General features: G+C 40.9%; 1 protein-coding gene across 1 annotated transcript in view; it reads left to right on the top strand.

The window, feature by feature from the left end:
* LOC138974726 (uncharacterized) overlaps positions 1-19,894 on the top strand; it is a 57,536-nt gene that overhangs the window by 29,652 nt on the left and 7,990 nt on the right. Inside the window, exons 4-5 of the mRNA XM_070347450.1 lie at positions 7,507-7,626; positions 11,223-11,531. Of these exons, the coding sequence (XP_070203551.1) occupies positions 7,507-7,626; positions 11,223-11,531 (429 nt within the window). The remainder of the gene's footprint in view (positions 1-7,506; positions 7,627-11,222; positions 11,532-19,894) is intronic.

Below are 19,894 nucleotides of genomic sequence, written 5' to 3'. Positions count from 1 at the left end.
TTGTGTGTGATACGTGGAAATGTGATACTATTTATTTGCATGTATGATACAGGTACAAATGTGATAATTGTAGGCTTATACTAGTGATTACTGTGTGTGATACATGAAATGTGATATGAATGCTGTTTTTATATGTTATACTCTTATTTTCTCCCAAGCGCAAGACAAATTCTTCTATGAAAATTGAAGCCAATAAAATTTGAGTTGAGTTGAGTTGAGTTGAGTTTGTGAGACAAAAGACAGGGGCACCCCTTCTAAGAGAAGGAGGGAGGATACCACAACAGAACATCGGGTTACCTCACTTGCTTCCCCTCGTGGGAAAAAGCTTACCACTGTCCAGACGCTACTGGACAACAGACGCTACTGGACAACAGACGCTACTGGACAACAGACGCTACTGGACAACAGACGCTACTGGACAACAGACGCTACTGGACAACAGACGCTACTGGACAACAGACGCTCACTGGTAGCCCGACGGCGGGCATCACCAAGTAAGAATAAGGTTACCCCAAAGTGTTCTGAACCAACGAGACGCAGCGAAAGGCTGGTTGGGCAAGGCTCAAAAGAGACTCTTGAAGGCCCTAGCGAAAGGCGGGGACAGGTAGAAGTGGTGGATAGTTCTGGCGACTCGAGTGTTGCCAGAATGGTGGGACAACGGGAGGACTTGCCCGGCGCCGGGAAGGATCCTCAAGCAAGAAGAAGTCTGACATTTAACTCCCAGGGCCCCCAGGCTGCGTTGCCTGGGGGCTCCCAGTCCGTCTGGGAATACCCAGAGTCCTATTGGAGCAAGATTCCGGCAAACTCTGTCTGGCGATTGACTGGTTCGCCAACTCTCAGAGAGACAAGGACAACCAGAATACAATGTGACGAACGGAGAGTTGGAGGTGGCCTAAATGAGGATGGGGCATCCCCTGACTCTGTTCCTCCCATCTCACCAGCATTGAACCAAACAGGGGTCGCTGTGCCCGAGTCCCAACGGGGCTCTCCCAACTTAGACACTTCCTCCACATCGGGTGGCCAGGGCCGTGACTTCTGCTTTTTGTTAGTTTGCTTAACGCCCAGCCGACCACGAAGGGCCATATCAGGGCGGTGCTGCTCTGACATATAACGTGCGCCACACACAAGACAGAAGTCGTGACTTCTGCATGCCTCGACGTCTTCGGAAAAGACACAAAATGCCAGCAGGCGTATGTTCTTGGAGCACTCAGTATGCCGTCATCTGCAAACAAATAAATAAAAATTATTCAATTGTGTAAATAAAGAACAATCATTTTAATATTACAACAAAAAAATTCATAACTGTAGTCTTCACCAGAGATATTTCATTGTATGTCTCTGTCTCCACTACACTATCTTTAAATAAACTGCCGTAAAAAATTGAAATACTATAAAACTAACCCCCACTCAGATCTATTTGGGGTTATTCAAGTTTCAACCATGAAACGATGCCGGTTTGGACAGATCTGCTATTTTGCGGCTGAAACTGAAATCAAAGGCGATCTTCAGAACTATTTCTAATCTTGCATTTGTGATTAATATAAAACACTGATCTTCCCAATAGAAGCTGATGTGTATACACATGACCAGGACAAGGTATTTCGTCACAGGGCATTTACGCAGACGTCGCAGTTCAAAATATCGTTTTAGATCTGATTTTGTACAGCAGCCTGTGTGATTCAGAATCGTCTGCCCTTTTTCGGTTTAACATTTTATGGACGATTCATATGAGACTGCTCAATCATTACTGATGACAAATTCAGAAACAGATGATGGTTTCAAGTAGGCTACAGTAATGATTCGTTAAAAATGTCAAGCCACTCGTCGATCATTCACACTCAAAGAACCCAAGCCAAATCTGCTCTGGTTCCGAGCAGCTTTTTCCAACTGAGACCCTAATTGTTACGCATCTGCCGCAAAAAGATAGACCACAAACAAGCGGCACTGTACCATGCTTTCGTTTATGTTGCTAAACAGATTAAATGTGCATTGTAAATGTGCTTACAGCAAAGAAATGCATCCTTACTTACCACAAAAATACTGGTACCACATTCATCGCACCTGCGTCTTCTTACCAAAACCTATCGATATATTTGTTTACGATATATTGGTAATTGACTTACTTGACTTATTCCTGTAGACTCCCTGTGGAGCATAGGGCCGCTTCTTTGTTGCGGTTTCTGTAGCAAGTTGGGTTTTTTGGCGGGGTGGAGTTGCTAACCCCACGCCCTACCCTCCTCCTTTATCCGGGCTTGGGACCGGCTGAAAGACCTTTCGGGTGCATCCAGGCGGAGTTATATTACCCAATATTGACGGACTGTGTGATGATATCTTCTGCTATGGTCTGTTGAGACAGTGATATCAAAATCGAGACCGGAGGTCGAGATTTTGATATCACTGTCGAAACAGACCAGTGGCAGAAGATATCATAACACAGTCAGTCAATGTTAGATATATTGCTAATTCTCTGGACATTTTGTATTTTCTGTAAAGAAAGTACAAAAGTCTATGTCTCAGTTTTGGCTGTTCCATATTCCTCCCTCTGATTATTATTTCTTTTTGTTCACTCTTTTCTTGTACTTTTCAGTATTTTAAAATGTCTTTCCTTTCAAAAAGTCTTTAGTCACTTGCTCAACTAAATTCTGGGATAATTACATTTTCATATATATTTGTTTGTTTTTAAATTTAGGTGTTTTTGTTTTTGAAGTGGGGAAGCAATAAAGAGGTCGTCGATATCAAAACTGATATCGACGGAAATGTCGTCGATATCACTTTTGCACTGAGCTCAGTTTTGCCCAATTGACCAATGGAAATCCACGTAACATATGAAGTAGCAATATTGGTAATTACTAACCTTTAACTATTTTTCAAAAATCTGAAATGACTTTTAAGAATCAAAGAAAGATTCGCTAAAACGATTGACTTCAGAAAATAAGCAATATTTTTCTGAACCATGAAATAAAAATCGAAAACTCCGTTTGATCTTTTATTTTGGTAGATTGAGGACAACAGCCGGAACTGAAAGTACCAGAACCAAAAATTAAGGGCATTAATCATGTAAACTAAGAAGATTGTCGTTCCTGGCGCGCACTTCACATGTCCGTCAAACAGTGTCAGAGTGAGAGAGAAAAATAAAAATGTTCGCAGTTCGACAGTATTTGAGGCCCTTTTTCATATCAAAGTGTGAAGGTTGCTGAACGATTGTTTTCCTTTTTGCTTGTTTAGTTACACTTTAAGCTGGTTTATGAGTTTACATCTTAAAAATTCATGACTTTGCATGCACACAGACAAATGGTTGTTACACGATGTCACGTTTCAATATATCACTTAAGGTGATTATGAAACGGTTAGTTACTACTAACTAACTAACCACACCACGATCCACTCTCGCAGTCATACAATTAAAAAGAGACAACAAAAGTATAAGTTTCAGACGCCTGTTTATGTAAAAACTCGCCACCTCCCTCGAGACTTCACTCAAAATATGTTCTTTTACGTTCACAAAACGTAAAAAACCAATGGTCACTGACAAAATGCCAGTTAGAATATAGAAAATTATAGTAACACGCTGATCCCGTGTAAAGATAAGAAAATACGACTGTTCTGCTCCAAAAGTGCTAGTTCATGCAGGTGTCACACACCCCACGTCGTCACTACTCGAGTATAATCACAGATAGCAAAAATAACAACGGTGGTCAACGGGGTGCAAAGACATGGTGCACTTAGCTTTCTTTGGCCACTGGGTGGACGGCCTGTAATTAGTCTTTTTAGCCTCCACAACTGCTCCGTCGAATGAAGTGCTGGTTAGCGTGGTGACGAAGCAGGGAACTGTGGAGGCATCAGGCGCCGCACCCAGTCGCTGGTTAGCTGGTTAGCCGGTTCGCTGGTTAGCTGGTTAGCCGGTTCGCTGGTTAGCCGGTGTGCTGGTTAGCGTGGTCCCGCAGAAGGCAGCCGAACAGAAGTTAGGAAAAGGCTGCAAACAGAAAGCATCGGTGCACTAAACATGTCAGCTACCCCTCACCCTCCACCTTTAAACATGTCATCTTTACATATCTCATCGAGCACGTGGGCCTGCACAAACGGACTTTCCACAAGAACAAAACAGCCATTTTTCGTCCTTCTCTCCCTACCTGCAAAAACCATATACAGGTTAGTATTTTAGCGTCACAGAGAGCAAATTATGCGCTAACCTGGAAAGAACAACAGAGAGTATTTCATTCAACACAGACTCGTCAACAGCGTTAAATAATGATTTATTACCTCAAACAGCCTATGAATGTAGCACTCTCATGGAAGCAAAACCCGCTTCCTCCCTGGAATGGCCTCTGTTCGTCAACAGTGACAACAACATCCAAAAAACCCCTTGCCGAATACTTATGCGAAGACCATCGCACGGCGAAGGAAAATTGACGACTCGTCCTCAGCGAACATGTGGCGGTGAGAAGGTGATATCTCGTTGAAGTTCCTCTAGAGTGCCTGAATATTCTATTCGGTGAAGACCCTCATACTCTAGAAACCGCTGTATCGATCCTTCTTCTTCTGCCGCTGAGTGTCAAGTGCCAAGTTACCGTGTCTCAGACAGACCACCTTGACAATAACACGTGACTGACCTTGTCACATATCAAGTTCAGCTATCCACAATTCTGCCTCGCAAAGCAGAATTACCCCCGAAAAATCCGTGCGCCACAAAATCCGTGCTCTGCGCTGTCAGCAGAACTCTGCCGTATAGCCCCGACTCACGCACAGGCGCTTTCAGTCGCAATTGACCAAGAGAAGGCACCCCACTGAGTGACACTTTCTTGGTCTATGTCACTAGATCGTGACACACGAACTGCCAAAGTTTCATTCGTGTATGACGACTGATGGACATTTGCTAGTCATGTAAACACAAGAGAAACAAGTCGCGTAAGGCCAAAAATATAACATTTAGTCAAGCTGTCGAACTCACAGAATGAAACTGAACGCACTGCAATTTTTCAGCAAGACCGTATACTCGTAGCACCCTCAGTCCACCGCTTGTGGCAAAGGCAGTGAAATTGACAAGAAGAGCGGGGTTGTAGTTGCGCTGAGAACGATAGCACGCTTTTCTGTACCTCTCTTCGTTTTAACTTTCTGAGCGTGTTTTTAATCCAAACATATCATATCTCTATGTTTTTTGAATCAAGAACCGACAAGAAATAAGATGAAAGTGTTTTTAAATTGATTTCGAAAATTTAATTTTGATCATGAGCTTAGATTCCCACGTTCTCTCATGTTTTTAGTACGAGTGAATAAGATGAACGTAAATTTATATCGTTTTAAAAAAAAAATTTTTTTTTACAATTTTCAGATTTTTAATTAATTTTTAAGCCACCGAGCTGAAATGCAATACCGAAGTCCAGCCTTCGTCGAAGATTGCTTGGCCAAAATTTCAATCAATTTGATTGAAAAATGAGGGTGTGACAGTACTTTTACAAAAAGCCGGATATGACGTCATAAAAGACATTTATGGAAAAAAAAGAAAAAAATATCCGGGGATATCATTCCCAGGAACTCTCATGTCAAATTTCATAAAGATCGGTCCAGTAGTTTAGTCTGAATCGCTCTACACACACACACACGCACAGACAGACAGACACACACACACACATACACCACGACCCTTGTCTCGATTCCCCCTCAATGTTAAAACATTTAGTCAAAAATTGACTAAATGTAAAAATGGAACGTTCAGGCCGTTTGCTTTTGACAGCGGTTGACTGTGGTCTATCTTTTTTCTCAATACACTCGGCGGTCACGGATGACTGGACATGGCTGTCGCACTCCAACCCTCCAAATATATTTGATGGTGTTTACAGGGCTAGGAAATGTAAACTAATGATTGTATTTATATGAAACTTTGGCAGTATTTGTAACATTTATTCGTCCGTACGCATGCAAAGTCATGACTTTATTAAACTTATGACACGTTTTAAAACATTTTCCAGAAGATTGCTAATCATCTGTAACGATGTGAAATTTTACCGGACGTAAAATCCATTTTAGCATTGCTGAAATATAGTGCTTTTTGTCCTGGTACCCCTCAAAATGGACGCAAAAACCTCTCGTTCTCTACTGCTCAAGCGCTCATCATCAGTAGAACTGACATAACACAAGAGATACGCTAGATAGCAAAACAAAACAACCTGTTCTGGATAGATAAATGAATTGGCATTCTCCTCGTTTGTAAACGTTGCCGAGTAAAGCCTATTCTGATTTTTTGTCGATTTTTTTGTTGATACGTGTTTTTGTCAGGTCGACTTTGGGGGTACCCTTACTTCGGCGGCGGTCACCTGATACCTAAAACAGATATCTTCCATCTGAAAAGTGTGCCCAGTAGCCAAGTGAAGGGCCTGTAATGGCGTATACAGTTTGAATGAAATGACACGGCAATGATTCTTTTAGTTGGGGTACGAAAATGGGTGCAATAACGTTTTTGCTCAGTTTATATTATTTTTGGGGGATTCCAGAAATGATAAAGAATATTATGAAATCATTTATGAATCGATTACTAAGCTTTCACTTTCAATTAGAATTTTGAAATTTCTAATGACCAAACTCATCAATTAAATTTTAATCTGAAATGCAATCCCATAAAACGGCTTGGTCGAAAAGTCCATAATTGACGAAATATCTATCAATTTGATTGAAAAATGAAGACGTGACAGTGCCGACTCAACTGGATATGACGCCATCAAAGACATTTTTGAAAGAATATAAAAGGAAAAAAAATATCAATCCGATCACACACACACACACACACACACACACACTCACACACACACACACACACACGCACACACACACACACACACACACACACACAGTAACACACACACACACACACAGTACAAACACACACACACACACACACACACACACACACACACACTAACAAAAGCCCACTACCACCACCCTCGTCTCGAATGTTAAAACGTTTAGTCAAAACTTGACTTAGTCTAACACAACAGAATGTCTTGCCCTTTCTAAACTTGCGCCACTCTCTTTCACACGCCAGAGCAGCCTGACTGCGCGGTAGATTTAAACGAAATTGGTATCCCATGTTAATTATGACTAAAAAGCAAACATCTGATGCAAAACAAAATGTGAAATATCGTTCAGTTTTACTTTTAGTCATCGTTTTGATGGAATAATGTTTCTGAGACATTATAAAGTAGAATTAGCCACTGACATATGTGACCCTCCACCACGAAATGAGTCGCATGTCACCTCGCGCGGTTCTGCGCTAGGCTTGATATAAGTCCGGGGAGTGTCTGGTAAACAGTGTGAGGGTCACCTTAGTCACAGGCTTATAACTCAAACAGTTTTCGCTCTTTTTTAAAACGGTTTTCACCACTGGATAGAGCATAAAAATCTCTTTAGGAAAATGTACAAATATGAAAATCATGCAAAGGTGACATGCGAGTCATCGTGTGGTGGAGGGTCACATATATCTGCGCTATCATTATCAATCCTTTTTCATTTCAGGAGAATGGCCATGTGGTGATTCTCGGTGGAAATGCTGTGATGAAAAGTTCTGCATTAGTCTACATTCACGGTGTGATGGAAGCAATGAGTGTGCCGATGGCTCTGATGAGCGGAATTGCGGTATGTAATGTACACTAGGTCTGTCTCTTATCGAACAGACGCCCTCCCCCTACTTAAAGGCACAGTAAGCTTCCCGTAAGCCATCACAGATACCGTCAGGCTTTTACACACAGTACAAACACCCTTTCATTGAAACACTCACCGCTTGAAAACTTCTTAGGTGCCCTCCGTAAAGAGCGAGCAATTTTCAAAGAATTTATTTTTGCGTGGTTTATCTTACCCCTCAGCCATCGTGAACCCGTGTGATCCAGTTTCCTTTTTGACTCACATGCGAAGCAAAAGTGGACGGCCGGCCGGCCGGCCGGAAAACTTTAACGTTGGATATTTCTTGGACACTATTCAGTCTATCAGTACCAAATTTGGCAAGATGGTGTATGATGACAAGGCCCCAAAAAACATACATAGCATTTTGACCTTGCTTCAAGGTCAAGGTCGCAGGGGCCATAAATGTTGTCTAAAAAACAGCTATTTTTCACATTTTTCACATTTTCTCTGAAGTTTTTGAGATTGAATACCTCACCTATATATGATATATAGGGCAAAGTAAGCCCCATCTTTTGATACCAGTTTGGTTTACCTTGCTTCAAGGTCAAGGTCACAGGAGCTCTTCAAAGTTGGATTGTATACATATTTTGAAGTGACCTTGACCCTGAACTATGGAAGATAACTGTTTCAAACTTAAAAATTATGTGGGGCACATGTTATGCTTTCATCATGAGACACATTTGGTCACATATGATCAAGGTCAAGGTCACTTTGACCCTTATGAAATGTGACCAAAATAAGGTAGTGAACCACTAAAAGTGACCATATCTCATGGTAGAAAGAGCCAATAAGCACCATTGTACTTCCTATGTCTTGAATTAACAGCTTTGTGTTGCATGACCTTGGATGACCTTGACCTTGGGTCAAGGTCACATGTATTTTGGTAGGAAAATGTGTAAAGCAGTTCTTAGTGTATGATGTCATTGCTAGGTTTAGCTGAAGGTCAAGGTCATGTAAAGGTCAAGGTCAAGCATGTGAGTCGTATGGGCTTTGCCCTTCTTGTTTTCACAATGTAGTCGTCAGTTTGTGATTTTCAATGCGACTCGCTGTAAGCTTATCTGCAATAGCACGTTATTATGTACCTCTGAATATAAACGCACCAAACGGCTGTGATTCACACGAACTCCAGCGATGGCTTTTGACTATTCAGAGGAACTGGCGATAGGCATTACCGTCGTCTGCTACGAGAACCACGACCTTGCGTGACCCTGCTTCCGGGCTTTTCTTTTTTCAAACTTTCAAAACTTCGAATTGTACTGATCTTGTGTTGATGAAAAAAAAATTATTTTATGATTTAAGAATGTTTGTGTAACAAGCTGTCAATTCATTATTTAGATTTTAAAAGTTAGGTCCAGCGCCAAAACGCACCGTCCGATTTTGTTTTCAGACAATCCGCAAAATTGATTCGTTGAAAAATGCTCGCTCTTTACGTAGGGCACCTAGGATGTTCAAAAGCGGTGAGTATGTAAATGAATGGGTCAGTATGTAAATGAATGTGCCTTTAAGGCAAAAACTATGTATAGGGTACAGAACCTTGTAAACGCACACCAATCCCCTCCACCCCATTTGTTCCAAAGGTGTAAATAAAAAAACAGTTTTTACATTACCCGTCATAAAAAAAAGTACACAGATACATTTTGCTGTAGATCTTTGTGATGTGGCCAGTTATTTTAAAACCAAGTATGTTGCCAGAAAGGTCATTCATTCCCCTACCGTATGAAAACTTTCGCACGAAGTATCTCTTGTATATTGGTAACATATTCTAAAAGTTTGAAAGAAATCCACCAAGTAATTGCTAAAATGTAGTGCTTTTTGGCATGATACCCATAAAAATGGACGCAAAAAGTCCCGTTTTTGACCGCTCTTGCGATCGACACCTGCATCAGTAGGAATAGCATAGCACGCAAAATACGCAAGGTAGCAAAACAAAACGATCTGTTCAGGGTAGATCATTTGTTTAACTTTAGTTTCTTCTCGTATGTAAACGTTGCAACGTTTGGCCTATTGTGATTTGTTGTCGATTTTTCATTCGGCCCTTCCGTTTTTGTCAGGTCGATTTTGAGGGTACTCTTACTTGAGCGGCGGTCACGTGATCCTGTAAAAGAAATATTTAATCCAAACGGTGATCCTGAAGGTTAAGTGAACGGCCTTAACTGGCATAAAGTTTTAATGAAATGACACGGGGGTTAATGCTTTAATTTGGCCAAGTTTAGTTCAACTTGTTCTGATGTAAAGAAACAGGCGGGGAAACACGGTTTGAGAGCCCCTAAAGACTAGATCTGTCCCTGCTTTTACGAGGGCCATTCTAGGTATAGCCGATTTCACGTGGTCCCAGGCCTGAAGGAGCTAGTATTTAGCTGGCGACGTATGCATACACGAAGATATATACCAAAGTACTTGCCTTCCCAATGCGTGTGTGTTCGGGTTTGTGTGCACGTGTCTGTGCGTGAGTGATTCTTTGTTTTACACGAGCAACTTAGCCTCCTGCTCGGTTTTTAATCCAAAAGAAGTTGGTTTTTTCTCTATCTCTCGATTCACGTATGCAGGACCCCGTGATCCAGCAAAATTGATAGAAGCAAGGTGAAGGTCAAACGATTTGTGGGGGATCCAGAACTTACGGTTTGAAAACACGTGGAATAACCACATGGAACTAAACTAAAACATGGCGTGCTTTGAAAGACTTATCAGCCTACTAAACCCATGTACGCTGTAACCCTGCTTCAGCTACTCACTATGCAAAAGTATTTCGTCAGTGAAACGTCCTCGCATATAATTCTCACATGCTAAACCGGGTGGAAAACATGTTTCACCCTTTCCACAGACAGATTCCTCCTTTCAGCTTGGAAAAAAACCGAGAAGCGATTACGTCCCTTTGTATTATAGAAAACATCACGTAAATATACATTTGACCCAACTGTGACGACACTTTCCTAAGTGCTTGTCTCAAAGAGTTTTTTTCCTACGTGTTTTCTAACCGTACGTTTGAGTTCCCCCCACAAAATTAATTGGAAAACCGAGACTAATAATGGCGGGCACCATGCATGTGCTGATTAAGTCCCACACCCTACTACAAGTCATAACAATAACACACACAAATACACGTAATAATTCGCACGCACATGCTAAATCCTAACAACATTACAAACATAAACCTTCACAATCACACATTCACATTCACGCGAATGCCTGCGGGCCTATTATGCAATGCTTTTCAAAAAATATGATGACGTTTGATTTTCCTCAGATATGAGAAAGAAATTGCCTAATATCTATTATATCCGGAGTCTCCGAATACGAAACACCTCGGATATAAGAAAGCAAAACAAATTTCAACTCGACTTTCCTATGAGCAGGTACCACTGTAAATTGATAACTTTTGTTTCCGATGTTCAGGGCAAATATCTGAGTATATTTATTGTGTTGTGAGATAAGAAAGTAAGGGAGGTAACTCCTAGAATAAATGAAGAAAATGACGCCACAAAGCAGGGAAGTACCTTGTATTCTCTAGTGTGACCTTAATCATCACAAAAGTCATTTTCTTTCACTTTCAGATACAGCAGAAGTGAGAAACCTGACGCTCGACGGCCACAGCGATACGATCACGGTCGATGGTGATGGCCACAGAACACTAAACCTGGCCTGCAAAGTGTCTGGGCGAGTAAAAGGCCTCGTTACCATAAAAAAAGAGAGTGATGTCTTTGGGAACGTTACTTTCCCTTCTAATAAACTACATTATCGGAGATTGGGAACTTATACTTTCGACGCCGAGATGACCTTGTCAGACGTCACGTGTGACGACATGGGGAGGTACACATGTGCAGTGGGCCAGGACTCGAAAAGCATGCAGCTGAATGTAGCATGTAAGGAATCATTTCTAAATATTTGAAGCACAAAACAATGCTTCATACAAATGTATCTATCCGTTGAATATTTATGTTAGCGGAAGCATTTCTATTCGTAGAAGTTAAAGGGCCGGACCATGCTGTTTTAGCGTCAAAAACGCTTCGAATCGTATTCCTGCGCTACCGAACACTTCCCGATGTGTGCAGTTAGTTAGAAAACCGCTTTCTTACCGTCTTCAACACTGTTTGGTTTATTTCGGAATCTTCTAAGGCCGTAATCCGACGATTTTTGTGCCTGAAGCGACGCATTTCTTCCTCAAAACGACCCGCCATTGTGTCTCGTTTTCTTTGCGAGACTGGCGGAACTCTTGGCTTATGAATAAATTATCCGTGACGTCATACAGTGTCAAGATGGCGAGTGATGCACCAACAAGTGTAACTGCAGACGAAATTGAACCGTACATGTTCGAACAACTCGCTTCTCTGTTAGAATCAAGCACGGAAGATGAGGAGGCCACTTCCAGCTTTGGTGAGAACAGTGACGACGAAAATTTCGACTCTGTTTGTCTCAGCGATCAAAGGTAAACACGCCCGCTCTCTGTGCTGAACTTATCGTCTGCTTTCGAGTCTGTGCTATTTTTTCACTCTCGTCTTTTTGCTCATGATTGTTTGTGTACTGAAATGTCAACGCACTCGCGAATAAGTGTGATAATGTGTAAGTGTTCATGCATTGCATTCACGAGTGAAAGAACAACAGCTCATCGCAGTTTTAACTGTTCTTGATTTCAGAGACTGGTGTCAGAGTGGCCACTGTACGTGTTGTAGGCCTACTGTGTGGGAGGGGCAGAAGAGGAGAGAGAGGAAGCTACCCTGGGGTACATTGTAGAATGAAAACTTGCAGGGAAGCAAGATTGCATCACCAGCCACGAAGGTGTAAATACAACTCTTTTTGAGGTGCCTATATTTGTTTCATTTTTAAATGTATTTATTTGTTGTTGTTTTTTAAGGCTACCAAGAAATTTTAAACTGAACAACTGTTGTCATTTAAATTTGTAACATTCAGTCACATATAGTTTCACACACACACACAATAATTAGCTCACTTGCATGCCCAAAAAAGAAGTTTGCTCTTCACATTGTTCAGTTGTTGTTGTTTTTATAATGTAATCATTGTAACATCAACACTCAGTAATAACCAATATTGTTATTCAATCAAGTTTGCGTTTTAATGAAACAGATCCTGTGATTGGTCAGAATGCCCCAACTCATTAAAAATTACCGGTCATTAATTGTCGATAACCACTTGCTAAAAATCCATTAACAACCTGCTGGCGAGGCGCATTGATACAGCCTCAACTAGTCTCGGTTAGCTTTGAGGGTCATTTTACAAGTAGGAAATATGAAGGCCAACGAAATACCGAGACCATAAGGTATGCGAAGTGATGACGTCGAATACGTGACGTAAGTTGATGCATGAATTCTTCGGGACTACGTCAGTCAATTCCAAAGATCGCTTTTGTGATGAAAAGAATTTGTTTTAGAGTTTGCTGTCCAGAAACCCGTTAAAAAAGAAGGGAAAATGTGTGTGAAAGAAAACAAAACAGGAGCAGAGTGATAAGATAGGAATACAGAGACATATTTCTTGGGACTTGACCCTTGCAGGTAGGTGGACTGAAAGTGGTGTGTGAACCAGTTCTGTCTGTTTACAACCGCATGAAAGCAGGAAAGAGGTCGTCGTCAGATTGAATTACAATAACATTAACATGCTTCCATTTGAAACTTCTCGGTCTTCAACGGGGATTGACGCTCCGTCGGGCTTCAATTAGCTTTTGTCGGGCGTCAATCCCCGATGAAGACCGAGAAGTTTCAAATGGAACCATGTTAATGTGTAATTACAACACAATAACTTTTTCATCAGAACTCACTCACATACTATTAAACCCTGGTTAATGGACACTTGCATTTGTACTTTGCATGGGAAAGCAGCCTGAATTTCAGGTGAACTTTAATAAAAAGAAGATTTAGATATATATATTATGTATGTTGCTCTAGATGCATGTTTTAACAAAAAACGCTCGCGCTAGACCCGAGTACTCTTCATACTGGATCGCTCCCCCAGTATGAAAGTTTTTGTCTTGTGCACGTGGATTAAAAAAAAAGTTATTTATTTATTGTACACAATTAAAAAAATTATTAGAGTAAAATAAAACATTAAAACGTTCATAATAAACAATAGTAAACAAGAATAAATAAAAAACATAGACCGCCCATGCCGGGAATCGAACCCGGATCACTTTGGCCATAGGCGGACATGCTTTCCACCAAGCCACCAACTCTGACAATTTTGCCAGTGAACTCAAATGCCTAGGGTGCTAAAATTAGGTCGCGCAGCACGCGAAGTGGCACACGCACGCAAAGCCTGGTGTCGCTGGCTGGCTGGCTGTTCTATTAGCCAAACAGCAGTTCTATCCCACCGCGAATTGCGCCCACCGCCAAGAGTCGTTTTTGTGGATTATTTCGCATTTAGGTCCCAGGTAACATTATGAAGTTTTAATACGATCAATCGGACCTATTATCAAGTTAGTGTATCAACTTTTGAACGAACTGCGCCCAGTAGTTTCCCAGCAATAAGCTGTTAAGTCGAGACAGACACACAGACACACACACACAATTAAAGTCTGCTGGACCCTAGTACTAGCGTACTCGGGGATAAATAATAATGACATTAAGGAAAGTAAAAGGACTGTTGAAATTTGCTGTTGTAAAATGTCTGATGATTAGGGTTCTGTTGCACATTTAGTGAATTGACTGTACCAATTGCTGTTATTATTTACACCCAATCAGTGCATCCACATGATATTATGTAGCTTAAATTAAAGAAAATGTGTTGATGTGTTCAGGACATACAGACAAGTTGCATACTGACTTGCCGAAAGAACAGGAAAGTTCTTCCTGCCTGTCTGGTCGCTGCCATCAGAGACCTCTTTCTGTCACAGAGCTACACAGGCTTCAAATATGTCACATAAATAAAAGGTACATTACATCCTTCAACTGGGGGGGGGGTGTGTGTTGGGGGGGGTGGGGGGTGCATAACTATTGCATACTTAAGGTCGGCTTAAATTGCAAACAAATGTGACCCTCCACCACGAAATGAGTCGCATGTCACCTCGCGCGGTTCTGCGCTAGGCTTGATACAAGTCCGGAGAGTGTCTGGTAACAGTGTGACGGTCACCTTAGTCACAGGCTTATAACTCAAACAGTTTTTGCTCTTTTCTAAAACGGTTTTCACCACTGGATAGAGCATAAAAAATGTAAACATATGATGAAAATCATGCAAAGGTGACATGCGACTCATTCTGTGGTGGAGGGTCACAAATGTGGAGCTTGCGTAACAATTCTTGCTTTGTCAGATTTGGAGATAGGCAGCCTCAGTCTATATAGTTGGTCGCCAATTGAGTGGTCCTGCTTGGTGACAACTTGAGCTTTGTCAACTGGTCTAGCTGTAGCAGTCAAAGTCTTGGCACTGTTGCAGTGTAGTCTCGCTGTGTATGCAGAGCTTTTTTGTAGCTGCCATAGGTTAGTGTTGCCATAGGCCAGTGTTAGGATCACCACCTCCTCAAACAGCTCGTTCAGATAACCTGATGAAAAAGTAAGGTGTGAGGGTAGATTGTCAAAACTTAAGCTCGAAGTTTAAAACAAGAGAAGGAGAAAAACCTATACATGCTAATATCACCTGTAGATTTTCATACATGTCAAAGAAAAAAATCTCAGTGAGGTAATCTTGAGTAGTAAATGTTAAAATGTCTTTGTTTACCTTTTATTATCCAGGCTCGTGGTTCATCGGACAAGTCAATGTGAAGGCATTTCAGGAAGCTGTCTCCATGCCCCTTGTGCTGACATGGTTGTTTTCCACTTAGCCTTCACCTCTTCCACTCGCCTGGACCCTCCGGTGTAGATTGGGCACAGTATTCAAACTTCTTTTCAACGCCTGTTTTAGACAGAAAAAAAGTTACAACAATCAGCAGAACTTTCACTGGAGAATGGGCATAATTCTTTCATACTTTCTTTCTCATAGCTTATTTTTTGTTTTTATAATCTCTTCATTACACTAAATAACATCCATCTTAAGATCTATTTTGAGCCTTAAATTAAGTTGACTAGTAATGATATTAATCACAATGTATTTATTTCTTTAATTAACAAACTAGTATGTGGATATGTGTGTGATGGTGCTGGTATGGATATGTGTGGTTTGGGTTATGTGTGTACTGATGTGTACATTTTATGTGTTTTGTATGTTTTGCGAGTGCGATTTTATGTGATGTTATTCTGTACACCAGCCAAAACAAAATGTCTGGTATATTAGATAATAAACGCACCTTTAAACGTATTAGCGACTACACCCCGTCACCCTCCAGTCCCCCTCCCCCCATTACACCCTCCACTTAAGCGAACGGGTTCATTGTATAAAAAAAATCATGTCCCAATATAGGTCCCTAGTTACCTGGGAGGACGTTAAGCCCCATAATTAACATCAACAACGTATTGAATTGAATTGAAAAGCTGGGGTTAGGAGGTCTAACTTCTTGAATTAAAGTGTTTTTTCTAAGGTGCATGTAGTTTTTTATTTGCTTGAAATCATGGTGTATTCTGGTTGTAAGAGAAGAGTCAATTTCCTTGTAATCCTGCAAATTCAAGATTTGTAATTTTTGAAGTACATTTTTGTAAGGGTCCAAAATAGTCCAGGATAAGGAGGAAAAACATAGGGTGGGTCAGGAAATCTGAAACATTGCATTGTTGTTTTTTTCCTATGTAGACACAACAAGTACTTAGAGCACTTTTTCTCCCCCAAGAGAGCATAGCTTTGTTTTAATTATTTTAATGCCACTGTTAGCAAGAGGAGTACTACAGACAGCAATCAAACAGTGGATTTTTTCTGTAGACATTGTTATTTCTGTTTAGGTGTTTCAGTAGTTTTCTATGCGGATAAAATCATGCTGCATGATCACTAGAAACAATCCAGCTCTATAGCATGCAAGTTGTTTTTAGTTTTTTTACCATGTTACTCTGAGAGAAAAAAAACCCACAGAGATTAAGTTGAACTGGCAGTTTGACTGAAGCAGTGGTAATAACACAGAGTTGTGCTCTTCCTACAATCAATTTTTTGATGTGGATGATGATGTCCGTACATGTACTTGGTTGTATTATTTTGCTAAACTATTTGTTTCCGTTAGATATATCTGCTCACAGGATTGTTGTTCATAATTTGACATTACATTTTCTGCTGATCAAAATGTATTGTTGGAATAGGTCTGCTTAATATTCTGACTGCAGTTTTGTAATAAAATCAAAGAACACAGATGTTTTAAGTATCAAAGTGCTTTTCACACACACACACACACACACACACACACACACACACACACACACACACACACACACACACAGACGTACACACAAACACACACACACACACACACACACACACACATACACTCACACACTATGAGTATGACTGCAAACATGAATTTGTACTTGTATTACTGTATTACAGAACCTGATCTGAAAAAAGGACAATAGCAAATTATTCATGCAAACTTGCTGTATTAACGATTTCTTTATCCATTTAATAAAACACTGAATTAAAAGATAACAACGTGTGTGTGTTTGTGTGAATGTCTATGTGTATATGGACGGACACTGATTAAACCTGAAACTCATCGATTACCCAGGTGAGTGTAAAAGAGGGAGAGAGAGGGAACTTTAAGGTCGGTGCATGGGAACGGACATGTAGTAACGGATATATGTTTTAATCTGTAATATTAACACATGTGCCTTAAATTAGGAACAGATGCCATTCCACCACAAAAACGCCCAGTGACACTGAACCCCTATCCCTTACAGAACCCATTCAGTATACATGTACTCACTTCCTTCCGTCTGCGTTTAGTGAAAGCAGATCGTTCGGATGACATTGGTATCCGGTTTCTGACCTCCTGTGAGTGGTCAACAATTGTCGGAACTGGAACTGCGTTAGGCAACAGCTGTTTTTTTGTGTGCCAGGTTTTTTTGCCGACTTAACTGCGTTCGCATTGGAAGAAAGTGTCGCGAAAAACAGCACATCGTGTTGACCGTTTCCAGTTAATCAGTCTTGCTGCAGAAGTTGTAAGCCCATCGGAAAAAGGTGACAACTGATGCCTGAACCTTTTTTCTTTACTTCATAGCTATCAGTAGCCGTGCGCATTCCTTCGGCGTGTTGTTGATGCTCGATGTAGGCGAACGCCCACTTGAGCGTAAGATGTAACTTTCGGTTTCCTGACACTAGATGACGTCACAGCCGGTTCTCGTCTACTGGCGGCCATTTCGAAGTCTCGTGTAGGAGACGAATTTGGCGGTTTTTCGAAGACAACGTTTATAATTAAATCACAATGATAAAGCTACGAATCGGTGAATTTCTGTATATTTTTGGCATCTTCAGGTGCATTTCTCTAACCTTCAGTCATCGGGTAAGTGGTTCTAATAACCTTTAAAACAGCATGGTCTGGTCCTTTAAACAAGTCGCGTAATGCGAAATAACAACATTTAGTCAAGCTGTCGAACTCACAGAATGAAACTGAACGCACTGCTTTTTTCACCAACACCACATACTCGTAAGTTCGTCAGTCCACCGCTCGTGGCAAAGGCAGTGAAATCGACAAGCCATGCAGAATAGTGCGGTAGTGGTCGCGCTGAGCAGGATAACACGCTTTTCTGTATGTCTATTCTTTTTAGCCTACTAAATTTGTTTTAATCCAAAAATATCATATCTATATGTTTTTGGAATCAGGGACAGATGAAATTGTTTTTAAATCGATTTCGGAAATTTTAATCATTATTTTCATATTTTTAATTTTCAGAGCTTGTTTGTAATCCAAATATAACATATGTATATGTTTTTGGAATCAGAAAATGACGAAAAATAAGATAAAATTCTTTTTGGATCGTTTAATAAAAAAATAATTTTAATTACAAGTTTCCGATTTTTAATGACCAAACTCATTCATTAGTTTTTAAGCCACCAAGCTGAAATGCAATACCAAAGTCCGGCCTTCGTCGAAGATTGCTTGGCCAAAATTTCAATCAATTTGATTGAAAAATGAGGGTGTGACAGTGCCGCCTCAACTTTTACTAAAAGCCGGATATGACGTCATCAAAGATATTTATCGAAAAAAATAAAAAACATATCCGGGGATATCATTCCTAGGAACTCTCATGTCAAATTTCATAAAGATCGGTCCAGTAGTTTAGTCTGAATCGCTCTGCACACACACACGCACAGACAGACACACAGACACAGACACACACACACACACACACACACACACACACACACACATACACCACGACCCTCGTCTCGATTCCCCCTCTATGTTAAAAAATTTAGTCAAAACTGGATTAAATGTAGAAAGGAGAGAAAAAGACGGGTTTTACCGTTTTGGGCTCACCTGAGTAATTGGTGAGTATTGGGATTTCAATCAATCAATGAAGCTTATATCGCGCATATTCCGTGGGTACAGTTCTAGGCGCTCTGCAGTGATGCCGTGTGAGATGAAATTTTATACGGCCAGTAGATTGCAGCCATGTCGGCGCATATTTACCTTTCACGGCCTTATTCCAAGTCACACGGGTATGGTAGACAATTATTAACTGTGCCTAAGCAATTTTGCCAGGAAAGACCCTTTTGTCAATCGTGGGATCTTTAACGTGCACACCCAATGTAGTATACACGGGGGGTGGTTCGGACACCGAAGAGAGTCTGCACACAAAGTTGACTCTGTGAAATAAATTTCCGCCGAACCTGGGATCGAACTCGCGCTGACAGCGGCCAACTGAATACAAATCCAGCGCGCTACCAACTGAGCTATATCCCCGCCCCGGGATTTATATGTGTCCGTACTTTCCGTCCGTGGACCATAGACGTAACGTTGAGGTTATCTCGAATGTTTTTCAAGCTAGACCTCTGAAACTTTGCACACTTTTAAGGATTTGATGATTTCACGAAGTAACCCCAGTTTGGGTGACCCTCGTCAAATGTGGGGGTCACAGCGGGATCATGTTCATTTCATTAAAAAAAACTTAACGTTGTGGTTATCTCGGCAACGTTCATATGCCAAAAAACAATATATATATTCTAGCATAAATCCCAAAAGCTTGCTAAAAGTAGCATATTTTTGGCATGGGCTTAGAAGAACAAATAATAACGTTCATAGCACTCCGGTTGAGTCTTTTTTTCTGATACACCAAACGTTGACTGTTATTTCTAATGACACAGCATTACGTGTATATTTTGATTATCTTCAGACACGACACAGATATTGCTGGTTTTCGGCAAAATCCAAGTT

Source organism: Littorina saxatilis, linkage group LG8 (genome assembly GCF_037325665.1).
Source record: "Littorina saxatilis isolate snail1 linkage group LG8, US_GU_Lsax_2.0, whole genome shotgun sequence".
NCBI lineage: Eukaryota > Metazoa > Mollusca > Gastropoda > Littorinimorpha > Littorinidae > Littorina > Littorina saxatilis.
The sequence above is the reverse complement of the archived record's forward strand: the minus strand, read 5'-3'. Positions and strand labels throughout refer to the sequence as shown.